General features: G+C 46.5%; 1 protein-coding gene across 1 annotated transcript; it reads left to right on the top strand.

The window, feature by feature from the left end:
• Window positions 1-6,374: 6,374 nt before the first annotated feature.
• LOC101761063 (ethylene-responsive transcription factor ERF094) lies at window positions 6,375-7,377 on the top strand. The gene has a single exon (XM_004980623.3). The coding sequence runs from the start codon at window positions 6,426-6,428 to the stop codon at window positions 7,086-7,088; it is 663 nt and encodes a 220-aa protein (XP_004980680.1). The 5' UTR covers window positions 6,375-6,425; the 3' UTR covers window positions 7,089-7,377.
• The last annotated feature ends 6,251 nt before the right edge of the window (window positions 7,378-13,628 follow it).

The raw sequence follows: 13,628 nt of genomic DNA, 5'->3' as shown, positions 1-13,628 counted from the left end.
ACAAGACGAAGGCTAAGTTGATGCGATGGCACAAAGAAGAACGTAAGCAAGATAACATGCTGAGACACCCCGCTGATGGGGCCCAGTGGAGGTCAATTGATAGAGCATTCCTGGACTTTGAAAGTGATGCATGGAACATAAGGTTTGGTTCAAGTACTGATGGATTCAATCCATTCAGTGAGTGAGTAGTGGTCATAGTACTTGGCCTGTGACCTTATGTATGTTCAACATTCCCCCTTGGTTATGCATGAAGTGGAAGTTCATTATGACGCTGGCGCTTATCCAAGGCCCAAAATAACCCGGCAACGACATTGATGTGTACCTAAGACCATTGGTTGATGAACTTTTACAACTCTAGAAGGAAGAAGGTGTACGTGTGTGGGATGAGGATAAACAAGAGATGTTTAACCTACGAGCATTATTGTTCGTAACAATCAATGATTAGCCTGCACTGAGTACCCTTTCCGGACATATAAATAAGGGATATCGGGCCTACACACACTGTTTAGATGACACAGATAGCATGTATTTGAAGCACTGTAAGAAGGTCATGTATATGGGTCATTGTCGATTTCTCCCTGCTCACCACCAGCTGAGAGACAGCAGGATGCATTTCAAAGGGGTGCCAGAAACTCATTCGCCTCCCTCGCCGTCGGTCTCCGTCCTTGTCGCAGCCTCCACCGTCCCACCGCTGCCTCCGTCCTCGTCGCCGGCCTCCATCCCCATTGCCACCTCGTCTTCATCCCGTCGCCACCTCCTCTTCGTCCCCGTCGCTGGCCGCCTCCATCCACGACCGACGTCGTCGCCGGCGCCCCCTCGTTGCTCCCAACGCCGTCGCACCTCGCGCTCCCCTCGTCTGCCTCGTCTCCAGCGTCGCATCCTTCGATCCTCTCCGTCCCCGCCGCCACCTCCTCTCTGTACGTCCGCCGCGGCACCTCAGGTACACGCTGTACGTCCGCTGCCACCGCCTCCTCCTTATCTCCGGCGCCCCCGTCCACCGGCCTCCTCCTTGTCCCGACGTGCGCGCATTGCAGCCTCGGCCGCCGCCGTGCGCCTCCGTCCTCTCGCTCGTCGTCCTCGCCGCCGTCGCACGTAAAACCCGCCTGCTGCCTCTTGCTCCCGCACATATGGCGGGGCCCTTGTTGACACAAGCCACTAGCTTGCTCACGCAAGGGTCCTTTTTTTAATTTCATAGTTAGAAAATCAATAGAAATTTTTAGAAAAATCAGTAGATTAGAAAAAAGTGAATAGGAAATTACTATTATAAGTTGAAACTAATACGTACAATTCAGTTCTTCAGATATGCTTTGTATAGATAATTTTTTATACATTTTATATAATTTATTAGTTCTTGAGATGCTTAGAAATTTTGGTAGAAATTTGTAGAAATTTGGTAGAAATATAATGCTTAGAAATTAGAAGAAATTTGGTACAAATTCTTAGAAATTAATAAAAACACTTCAAATTTGGTAGAAATTTTTAAAATTTATATGAATTAGTAGAAATTTTTAAAATTTATACGAATTAGTAGAAATTTTCTAGAAATTCCAATAAATTAGTAGAAATTTTTATAAACACTTCAAATTTGGTAGAATTTAGCAGGAATTAGTTGAAATTTGTATGGTTTCATGTTGTTCTATGAGTTCATGTATGTACCTTAACTATATATGATTTCATGTAACACATTAAAGACATTTGATGTAATTAAGTTTCATTCAAGACATTTTTGCTTATTTATTGTAAGTTTTCATGTAAGTTTAATTTCGTGTATGGTTTCATGTGGATGTTCCAATTAGTTTGTTTTTTTCATGGTTGTTATATGATTTCATGTATATACCTTAACGTAGATGTAACTATGATTTCATGTGCGTTTAAAGTAGTTGAGATGGCAGATGACGAGAACGCAAGGTTCATACTAGAGGACATTATTGCTGGTAATGATACTGGCTCCAACCTTCCCATAACGTACACTGAAGAAGAGGGTAACCAGGCGGACATGTTCCTCAACATGTCCAGCGATGTCAATGAACAGCCCGAGCCCTAGCAAGACCTTGCCATGGTGGAAGATTCCGACAAGGTATATATCATTTCCAATGTTTTACCCCATCTATAATGTCTTCTTCATTATTACTATGTACTAATTAATGAATCTTGAACTGTTAGTCCTCTGGATTGATGAACTGTAAGAAGATCCGAGGTCGTTCCATGGTGATGGATGGAAATCTGAAACTTCTCATCACGGAAATCACAGAAGAGGGCAGGTCGGTTGCTCCTGAAAAAGTGGCAACAAAGTACGTGAGTCAGATCGAGGCAATCATAAGGGAGAACATGCCTATCAGCATCAGGGACTGGAAGGGCAAAAGTACTAATCAACACGCACTACTACAAACAGAAAAGAATATGCTGTGGGAACATGTCAAGAAACATTTCACATTTCCTGAAGGATATATTGAAAAGGATGTGAAAGCATGGATGCTGAAGAAGATGGCCACACAATTACAGACATTCAAGAAGATGTTGGTTGCAAGGTACATAAAGAATGACCAAACTCCGAATTTTGATCTGTGGCTAAAGTTGAGGGACCACTGGGAGGCATTTGTCGAATATAAGAGGAGCGAAGATGGTATGAAAAAGGTCCACACCAACGCTCAAAATGCTAGTAAGAAGGAGAACAATCATCATCTAGGGCGAGGTGGTTATGGCACAGCAATTCCCAAATGGCGCAAGATGGAACAAGGCCTGATCGATCGGGGTATCGTACCAGCAACTCATGAATGGCCTGATCGATCGAAAAATTGGTTTTACGCTCATGGAGGCCTCCTGAGCTAGGAGCATGTGACACTGATCATCACTGAGGTAATACATCAGAAGGCTGAAAAGCTTATCAAGAACATTGAAGATGCTAAGGCTGGGAGGTTGAAGGTTGACCAAGAAATTGACGAGCTCACATTGGCCCTCGGGAATCCTGAGCACCCAGGACGTTGCCGAGGGTTCTGGATCGTTCCGTGGAAGTTCGATTTCCAAGGCGACAGAGACTCGTACAGAAGTCGCAAGCGAAGAATGGAACGAGTTGAGGAGAGTTGGAGGCGCACGCTAGAATCCAAAGTGCATTCTGTAGAAGTAAGAATGCAGGATGAAGTCAATCATCGAGTGGCCCTTTCCCAATCTGGAGCACAGCTTGATCCATAGGACGAGCAACGGTTTGCTGTGGATTTCATCAGCCAACGCACCTCATGTGAGCTGCATATACCGGTCGGCAGCCTGACCATTAAGGTATACTCTTATACATAAGATTTATGCAATCTTCTCAATCCATCGATCCACGCCTCGGGATTGGAGTTTAATAACATCTTTATTTCTACTATATGTACAAGTGGCGTATAAGAGTGCCTTAGTAATCCTTGCAGGGCAGACAAGTCATGGCATGCAGATTCTACCTGGCTACGCCAGCGTCGCCGTAGAGCAGCTCGCTGATAGCTAATATGAAGGCCTAGAGCTCAAGCTCCCAGGAGGCGATGGGGAAAGGACACTAGGAGATGCGTTTCAAGTAGGCATCATTATATGGCGCAAATGCTACATCATCATCCCTGGCATGGAGGCATCACCGCTCCCCGCAGAACCCGAGCCGTAACCATCTCCTCAAATGTCAAGACCGACTTCGCTACCACGGCCTGCTCCAGGACCGTCACCACCGGGACCGTCGCTTCCTGCTCGATCAAGGTCTCTATCTCCACCACATCCTAGCGACAACGATGACAATAACACCCCTCCACGATCACCAACGCCGAGACTAAGAGCAGCCCCGAGCAAGGAACCTGCAGCACCACTTAAGAAGTCACGACCACCGCCTCCCAAGCCAGCACAGAGAAAGAAGAAAACAAAGGAGCCTGAAGTGACTCATGAGGAATGTTGGGAGGCAATGACTCACGAGGAACGCTGGTCCAAAATCCAAGCAGAAGAATGCAGGGAGTTGTTCAGGTAAAGGGCTGAAGAAAACAAATCAAGGGAGATGGAGCCACATCCACTAGATCAAAATAAATTACAATTTTTTATGCAGATGCCAGAATCTGTCAAGAAGACGTTGAGAGGAAAAAAAAGAAAGGAAAGTCATCTTTAAGTGGTGTTGACCCCCGCCTCGGGCGTCTACCAGAAAAAGATGCTAAAAGGATAGCAGCAATGCCCTTGGATCAATTAGAACAAGTATTACAATTCATGGAAGTATTGAAATTCATGGAAAATTCAGGTATGGGACTTGATGCATGTCTAGGGCAAAGTGACCTGCCTGCTGCATAGCCAGTTCAACTGAGATGGACCTTTGAGCTAGACAAGTCTCTAGTAAGGCCTGAGTTGGTAGGGAAGCTATCAACAAAGATGTACGAATTCTATGAATGGTACATGAAGACGTCCGCCGACCAGACGTCGATGTTCAGCCTTAAGGTAAGACCGACAGATTTTTTCGGCGAAGGCGAGAAATGCCTCAGGCTGGAATTCAAAGATATATATGAAGTGTACCATCATGATGCCCTAGACGTCTCTCTCATTAGCGTCTGGGCTATGTAAGTATCCGTTTATCTATATGTAAATTTTGGATCATATTATTTTTTGTGCGTGCGTCACCCTTCTAACTTTGTCTTCCTTTTTATGTAGGATGCTAATTCAGAAGTGCCGATAAGAAGGATACTTTCATGTTGGTTTCATAGATCCATCCGTAGTTAACCAAAACTAGGTACGGGATTTTACATATAAAATGTTGGTAGAAGTATTCAATTTCCTGGACAAACAAGCTTACAAGAGTTACGTACTAATGTAAAAATAAAAATAATTCAAGAGATAGATATATAAAAAAACAAAGTGAATGCTGCACAGAATCTAGAATTATGGGCATCAGCATAATGCGGTTGTTTAGAAACTAAGCAGAGTATGTGGACTATGCATGCTGTCATCACTTCCCGTACGTAGCAAGGCACGAGCAAGGTCCAACACTGAGACCAGCAACGTGTGGAGAGGAGCGAGTTCGCGTAGCGTTGTAGTGTACTATTGTCTTTCGTTTCTTAATTACTCCCTCCGTTCCAAATTATAAGTCATTCTAACTTTCTTGGAGAGTCAAAACATCTCAAATTTGACCAAATTTATACAATAAAGTACTAACATTCATGATACCAAATAGATACCATTAGTTTCTTCGCTAAATATATTTTCATAGTATATCTATTCGGTGTCATAAACTTTTGTAATCTTCTCTATAATTTTGGTCAAACTTGAGATGCTTTGACTCTCCAAGAAAGTTGGAATGACTTATAATTTGGAACGGAGGGAGTATTGTAGTATAGTCCACCAGATCATCATGGGCACGGTATGCTTTTCTGATTATTCTCGGGATCACGCATGCAGGTACGTGCTTGTATGATTATGAACAGTACATGCTTGCAATGTCGTCGTACCTGCTGGTGCGCGATGGCGATGTCGGCTCCGTATAACTTGCCGACTTTGCATGTTTCTTTTGAATTTTCGCCAAATAGCCTAGGGTTGCTTAGTCCAATTAAGCTGACGGTTTTATTGATTAGTCCATTCAGATATTTGTTGTCATTGAAACACCAAAGTCGCACTAGCCCTATACATGCTAGGGCCATTGGTTCCTAAAAAAAGCCTATAATTGGGTAACCTTATTTCTATTTTTTTCTCTTATGTTAATTAGTCCCTTTGGTTTTTCAATCACTAAGAGATTTGTGTTGATTGCCTCTAAAACTAGGCATGTCAAGGTAATAAATCTTGCTTTCATATAAACCTAATTTATAATCCCTACCACAACAACATCATTTAGAAGCTCAGAAGAGGAGAGAACCGATGAAAAGGAGTTGCTGCTTTTAGCTTTGTGACACCAAGGAATAATAGAAAGTAGCCACTAAATCTGAGTATATATATACATAATATATGTGACTACAAAAGATTATCCAAAACAGGCAAAACGAAGTCTAGAAAATTGCAAGCACCAACAGATCATCAAAGCCACAAAAAGGGTTTAATTCTCTATGGTTGTCCTTGGTCAGTTCACCTGCAGTTGAAATAAAAACTTGCGTTTTATAAAGCATAGTTTATGTTTCTATGATTCCTTGCCGACTCCGATCCCTAAAAGCATTGAACATTCAACTACTGTTGTAGCATCACAACAGATTGTCACTATCTCGTACTGTTGATGTTTTATGGCAGCAGAAAAGTAGAAAGAATCGCGGGGAATCTGCATCTGCCGCGAGGAAGTCAAATGCTGACATCCATTGAACTTTCAACTACTGTTGCATTCCAGGAGGCCAGGAGGAAATCCTGGACGCTATAAATCCCGTCACCTTGTCTCTCACGCCGGCTCCATCAGCAGTTCCTCTCCTCTGCTGGCTACTGGAGCTACCCAGCCGCGCCGCTCCTCATCGGTCATGGCCGCCGCTGCCGCCGCCAAAGAATGCTCCGATGGGCTCTCCTCCACTTCCTCGTCCTCCACCATGGCAGGAATGGTGTGGCCGAACACGTGGGATCAGCAGCAGCAGCCGGACGCGGGCGCCTCGCCGTCGCCGGGAGAGACAGAGAAGCGTGAGGGCTTCATCGGCGTGCGGCCGCGGCCGTGGGGCACGTTCGCCGCCGAGATCCGCGACTCCACGCGGCGTGGCGCCCGCGTGTGGCTGGGCACCTTCGACACCCCGGAGGCCGCCGCGCTCGCCTACGACCAGGCCGCCTTCTCCGCGCGTGGCGCCGCCGCAGTCCTCAACTTCACCGTCGACCGCGTGAGGGAGTCGCTGGCGCCGCTCGCGCTCGCCGCCGGCGCGGGGGGTGGCTCCCCTGTCCTCGCGCTCAAGCGGCGGCACTCCAAGCGGCGCACGCGCAGGCGGCGTAAAAGGCTCTGCTCTAAGTGCGTGGCCGACGGCAAGGATCTCCAACCGCCGTGCCAGTGCTCCGACGTGTCGGCCACGGCCATGGCGGTGCCGCAGCAGCAGGTGACGGCGGCGCGCTGCCAGGTACGCTTCGGCGTCCTGGAGCTCGAGGACCTCGGCGCTGATTACTTGGACGAGCTCCTCCGGATATCATGCGAGTTGGCAGCCTGAAGTCATGCCTGTATCGACATCGTCGACGTTGGTTCACCACGAAGATCAATATGAATTCTGATTCTTCTTTTCCATGGAACATGAAAATACTGCACATCTCTGCAGAGCGGTATGCGTGGAGTCTACAAAATAAAATGGCACGGACCAACCATGCTGTAAACTAGATCGCCATCTATGCACCTGATAAGGAAAAAAAAAACCTTTGCCACATGTGGTAATTGCTGTGATGCAACATTAACCAAGTCACCTATTAAGCTAGCTTTTGAAAAAAAAAGTACATAATTAATCGTCATGTTTTCTGACTCGGCCCGGGCCTCCCACCCAGCTCTTGGATTGCACTTGGACGAGCTGGGCCTCCTTTCCCTCTTGCTGCTTCTCGTGGATCCCCATGGATTTCTCACGCCTGGATTTCTCTCCGGGCCTCTCCTTCTCAGTTTGGTTCTTCGGTACGATCCCTGTTTGGTTCTTCGGTGGTTTCGCAGTCCCCGGATGACGGTGACAGCTTCTGGCTCCTCACTTGGTTCAGTACATCCAAATTCCGTCTCAATGCGGATTCTGTGGGCATTCTTTTGCAATCTGTCTTGGGTGGTTCCCCTGCTCTTTTGGTAACCTTACAAAGGCAATTAGGTGCCACACCTGCCACTTAAATGGGGACACGTGTCGGCCTCCTGCCGCGCCGGTTTTGGTAACCTTACAAAGGCTAATTTCTCTCCATCCCCTCTGTCGAGCGACAATTTTGTTCTGCGGAAATTTCGGAGCTCTATCACAAGCCCTTGGTTCAGAGTCGACCGGTCACTGAATTGTGGACCTAACTTCGCTGGAGCCCCTTTGTTCAAGACTTTGGATGACTATCAACGGGTCTGCCTAGCCAAGACGGCTGCTGCCTCCACCGATCCTGCGACCTGGCCTTCCGATCCTGCTACCTGGTTTCGTACCAAGCAGTCTCTGCCTGTGGACCCAAGCTCAAGTGGGCCGCCTGTGTTTACCACTTTTGGTGACTTCCACCGGGATGTTCTAAGTAAAGAAATCGCACCTGACGCTTCATCTTCTCCACCGATCAACAGTACTTTCCTTGCTACAGGCAAAACCCCAACTCTGCTCGCGCTTGGCTCCTCGCCGTCGACGCCTCGGCCATCGCCGTCGACCTCAATGGCCTTCTAGTGTGCAGACCCACCTCCGTTCACCCCAAGGGGAATGCATTGGCTTCCTGTGGAGAATCGCGTCTCCTCCGCCCGGGCAGTCGTCGTCAAGCGAAGATGTCGCCATCGTCACCTTCGATCCTCTGCCGGGTAATCTTATCACCTTCAACCTAACCAGAGATATCATCAGAGAATACCTAGTGGATATTGCGACTGATTGACATTCAGCCGTGTCACTTGGGTCAGGCTTATTACGTGCGTTTTGCTCATGTTTATGACTGCGACAATATTATTCACTCTAGTCCCCATGTGTATGATGACATCACCCTCTCGTTCGTTAAGCAATAATCGTGGCCGAAATTGGAAAAACCTTCAGTTTAACAGAGAATGTACCTTGATGTTGATGGGTTTCCCATTGGATTTCTGGGAACATGAATATGCTGAGAATGCTATTTGCTCTTTTGGAAGGGTCCTGAACTGGGAACATGATGACAGGAAGTTAGCTAGGATCATTGTTCGGGCTAGAGTTATTGATCTGGTAAAAGTCCCACAATGGATTGTTTTGTCTGAAGGTGAAGGTTTTGAGGGAGAATCTTGGACCATTCAGTGTGACATTCTGCAGCAGAACCCTCTTGGTGGGCTCCCAGCTGAGGAGGACGAGCCACCCTCACCTGGGAATTTTTTTTTATTTTTTCGATTTTGCATAAATATATAGTCGAATAAAAAATTTGTAAAAATAGGCTTATACCGCCCGTTTCAACCGGCGGTACGGCTTTACCGCCGGTTGAAACGGCGGTAAGGCGAAACGCCTCAACGGTCACCCACCGGATAAGCCCCGAGGAAGCGCCGCCGTTTGAACTAGCGGTAAGGCCCTTACCGCCAGTTGAAATGGCGGTAAGGCCCTTATCGCCGGTTCAAACGGCGGGGCTCGCCCACTATATAAGCCGCGCCCGCGCCCCTCCCCCTCCCCACACTAGACCGCGCTAGACGGAGAGAGCGCTAGAGAAAGAGAGGAAAGGAAAGAAGGGAAGGAAAAAAAGGAGAGGACAGGAGGAGGAGGGAAGAAAGGAGAGGAGGAGGGAAGAAGGGGGAAGGAAATTCTTCCATCGTTCCCAGGTAAAAAAATTTAATCTCGTAATTTAGATAGTATAGTGTAGTGACTAGATCTAGATTTAGAAATATTAGTGGATTTGAGATTTAGAAATAGCTAGTGAATCTGAGACTAAGAAACATTTAGATGAATTTAGATATAGGAAAATGTAGGTTAGTTAGTACAATAGATTTAGCTTAGACAGTAAAATAGATTTAGCTTCGGTGGTATAGTAGATTTAGCTTAGGTGGTATAGTAGATTAGCTTAGGTAGTACAATAGCTTTATTTTAGATCACAGTAAATTTAAGAAATTTTAGTGGATCTGAGATTTATTTGTCGTGTATATTAGTTCTGGTACATGCCTATGATAAATTTAGTTAGTAAGCTTGGTTTAGTGTTACATAGTTGTTTGTTTATTGAATTGAAGTCATCATTGTAGTTAACTGATATATATTGCTGAGATTAATTTGGACTGCCCGTTTCATGTATGTTGGTAGGCATGTCGGATAGTTTAAATTTTCAAGTGTTCTATGGGTTGGGGGAGGTTAGATATGGTACAGAAGGGGTATATTTGAGTGAATTTTCCTGTTTCACCAACTGTGTTCCAAGAGTAAGAGAGAGAACTTGGGGGGGGGGCATTTGCAGGTGACTTTGTAGGGATCTTGATGTTGATACACATCAAGTGGATGTGTCTGTGAGGGTTGTAGTCAGAAGACGGCCTAACATAAATTTTTGGGAGTTGTTTCCGCTTGAAGGAACTTCGAGCTACCGGACTTACATAAATGGTTGCACGAGAAAAGGTTTACCAATCATACGGTATGTTCAACTGTTCATGAAGGGTGGATCTAGCAGTCATATTGAAGAAGAAGTAGGAGGTGATAAAGTTGAAGCAGAAGAAGATGTGCAGAGTACTAAGGGTGGAAACAAAGAACTTGATTACGATGAAGAAGAAGGGGGAGATGCAGAGAATGATGTTGCATCCTGCGCACCAAATGGGGAGGCTGATGAGGGGGAAGAAATTCCTGAGTTAGTAGAGCAGCTGGAGATGGAAGGAGAGGAGGCCAATGGTGCTGTGGATAATGACTCGTCCGATGAGGAAGATGCTTATCCTGTACCACGAAATTGGTCAAATTATGACCATTCCGCCCTACAGGTTAATATTGGGGAAAATATTCCTTTGGATTACAGTGAGAATTAGGTATGCGTGGGGGCTTTGTACCAAAGTGGGGATGAAGTGAAGGTGGCTATTAAGAGATGGTCCACTTTGTCTTTGCAGCGTCAGTTCAGGATGGAAAAGAGTAGCCCGAAGGTGTATGATGTCTGCTGTGTGCGAAATGATTGCCCATTCAGGGTGCATGCATACAAGGAGAAATGGAAGGATTACTGGGAGGTGACTAGAGTGGTTGAGCACGAATGCTTGCTGGCTGAATTGGAAGGAACACAGCGCAACCTCACTGCTGATTTTTTTGCTCAATACATGTATCCTTAGATAGTGCAGAATCCTGACTTCGAGCCCAAGTCCATTGTTTGTGCCATAGAAGAGAAGTTCAAGTACAAGATCAGCTACAACAAAGCTTACCGGGCGAAGCAGAAGGCGCTGGAGATGAAGTGGGGTACGTTCGAAGCATCCTATGACAACCTCCCTATCCTGTTGCACACAATTTGCCAAAGAAATTCTAGAAACTTCTATGACTTGAAAACCTATCCATGTGTTCAGTTTCCAGGGAAACAGGTCCTGCAGCGGTCATTCCTCACGTTGGGTCCTTGCATTCAGGCTTTCCGGCTATGTCAACCAGTCCTTTGCATTGATGGCACATTTTTGACTGGAAGGTACAAGGGAACAATATTGACAGTTGTTGGGTCCGATGGCAACAATCATGTGTTGCCGCTTGGGATTGCATTTGTGGAGAAGGAGTCTGGAGATAGCTAGTATTGGTTCCTCGAGAGGGTGAAGAACATGATTGTGATGGATGTCAAGGGGGTTTGTCTCATTCATGATCATCACAAAGGCATTATGCAAGCAATCGAAGACCTACAGAATGGAAGTCAGGAGCGTTTCAGGGCGCCGATATGGCCGGACTTGAAGAGTAGGTGGTGCATGAGGCACATAGGTGCAAATTTTCATAGGCAATTCAAGAACAAGACCCTTATGAAATTGTTCAAGCGCCTTTGCAGCGAATCAGGAGAAGAAGTTCAACCTGCTGTGGAAGAAACTTGAGGACCTCATAAAGAAGCAATGCGAGGAACTAGCGAAGAGGTCGGTCAATAGTGAGGCCGACCACCCTGTGTCTCTAGAGGACATCAGGCTCGACAGTCCAAATGTCAGGCACAAACGGGAAAGATCCATCAAGAGCTTCTCACAGTGGATTGAGAATGAACCGAAGGAAAAGTGGTCATTACTCTTTGATGACGGAGGTGCACGGTGGGGTATAATGATGACAAACCTAGCTGAGGTGTACAACTGGGTCCTGCGTGGTGTTTGGGGCTTGCCCCTTGTTGGTATTGTGGAATTTTACCTATACCGAACCATGAAGTATTTCAAGAAAAGGTATCAGTTGGCTAATAACTCAATGCACGACAACCACAGAATCTATGGGTACAAGATGACAGAGTACATGGAGGGTGCGATTAAGAAAGTTCATTTGCATCGTGCGAAAGAAGTGGGAGCCGTGGAACGCTGGTTCGAAGTTGTTTGCAGGGACAAAGTTTGAATGGGCGGGAGGCATGAGAAACACACACATGAGTGCATCATCAGCAATGAAGGTTGTGTTTGCTATTGCCACAAGCCAAGGTTGCTTCACAGGCCTTGCACCCATGTCATTGCTGCATGCATCGAGGCGGGGGGGGGGGGGCTTCAACCCCGTCGTTTCGTGCCGCACTATTTCCTAAAAGAAACCATATGGCAAACTTGGAGGAATGAGATTTATGGATATCGTTTACTAGGAGACTTTGTCAACAATCCTGGGAATGCCACCCGCTACATTCCTAACCCTGATCTAGAAATGTTCCAAGGGGTCGGGCGACGCGGGAACAGACGTATCCGTAACGACATGTATCAATCTGAAGCAGGTCCTAATGTCCGACTCTGCTCCAAGTGCCACGAAGCCGGTCACACCTACAAGAACTACCCGACAATGACGTATGGAAGTGCAAGCACTCAAGCTGCATCTAATAACTTGTAATGCAATGTAATGTTTATCTTAAGTTGTGTTATTGTAACTTAAGTTGTGGCCCTAATGTAATGTAATGTAATGTTTATGTGTTGTTGTGGTCGAAACGTAATGTAATGTAATATTTATCTTTGACGCTTTTATTTGTAATAACTCATATGGTGTGTATTTTATTACTCTTACATCTTCAAGTCTTTATTTTTTTCATTACTTGTGTTACAGGTATGACGCACCCAGTTCCACAGGGGTACCAGACCCCTGAGTTGCTTGACCCTGCCTTGGACGGCCAGCACAGGTCGTACATGTTAGCCGTACGAGGTTCGACTCTCGACACGTTTTGGGCACGTAACCCACTCTCGACCATGCCGATCGACGCACGTTGGATCCCCAGGTATATTGTACTTAGTAGAACTTGTGTGTTAACTTCAATGATTAATTTGTTTAAACTAATTAATTTTTTGCATGATACAGGTTACGTGCGGCAGGTCTTCTTCCTGTAGCTAGGTTAGTGGACGGTGACATGGTCGATAGTGCTGCGCGACGCGGTTAGAGGTCAACACAGTTCCAGTTCAACATGTCATTGTTAGCAGCTCTGCTAGACCAGTGGCGGCCAGAGACGCACATCTTCCACCTCCCGGTTGGTGAGATGACCCCCACACTGGAGGACGTCTCCATGCTACTTGGCCTTCCACTTGCAGGGCCCGCCGTAGCCGCTATGGACGTCCCGCCTACCTGGCGTGACGAGCTGCTGGGTCGGTTTGCAGACGTTCACCGCGTAGAAGGTGCCCCGCCGTACCGCACTTTTAGCTCCACACACGGGCCCACGAAGGCATGGCTCCAGCAGTTTAGTGTGAGTATTTAATTACCTGCATGTCCAATTAATTTTTTGTAACTTGTTCATAATTTTGACCCAAGTTTGGAAATTTTTGCAGGCCGAGTACTTGAGAGCCGACGCCACAGTAGCGCGACACTTGGAGGCGTACCTATTGTGGCTTTTCGGCTGGATCTTGTTGTGCTCGTTGCAGGGGAACTCGGTGCCTAAGCACCTTCTTCCTTACGCGAGGGCCATTGCGGAGGCCCCGCTCGACGAGGTTCCACCGTACAGCTGGGGTTCAGCTGTATTGGCGGCCACCTATAGGG

The sequence above is a fragment of the Setaria italica genome, chromosome VIII (assembly GCF_000263155.2).
Source record: "Setaria italica strain Yugu1 chromosome VIII, Setaria_italica_v2.0, whole genome shotgun sequence".
Lineage (NCBI taxonomy): Eukaryota > Viridiplantae > Streptophyta > Magnoliopsida > Poales > Poaceae > Setaria > Setaria italica.
This window is presented reverse-complemented; position numbering and strand designations above follow the sequence as displayed.

Excerpts from the sequence above, each read along its gene's own strand:
- LOC101761063 (XM_004980623.3), top strand. The coding sequence starts at position 6,426 with ATGGCCGCCGCTGCCGCCGCCAAAGAATGCTCCGATGGGCTCTCCTCC.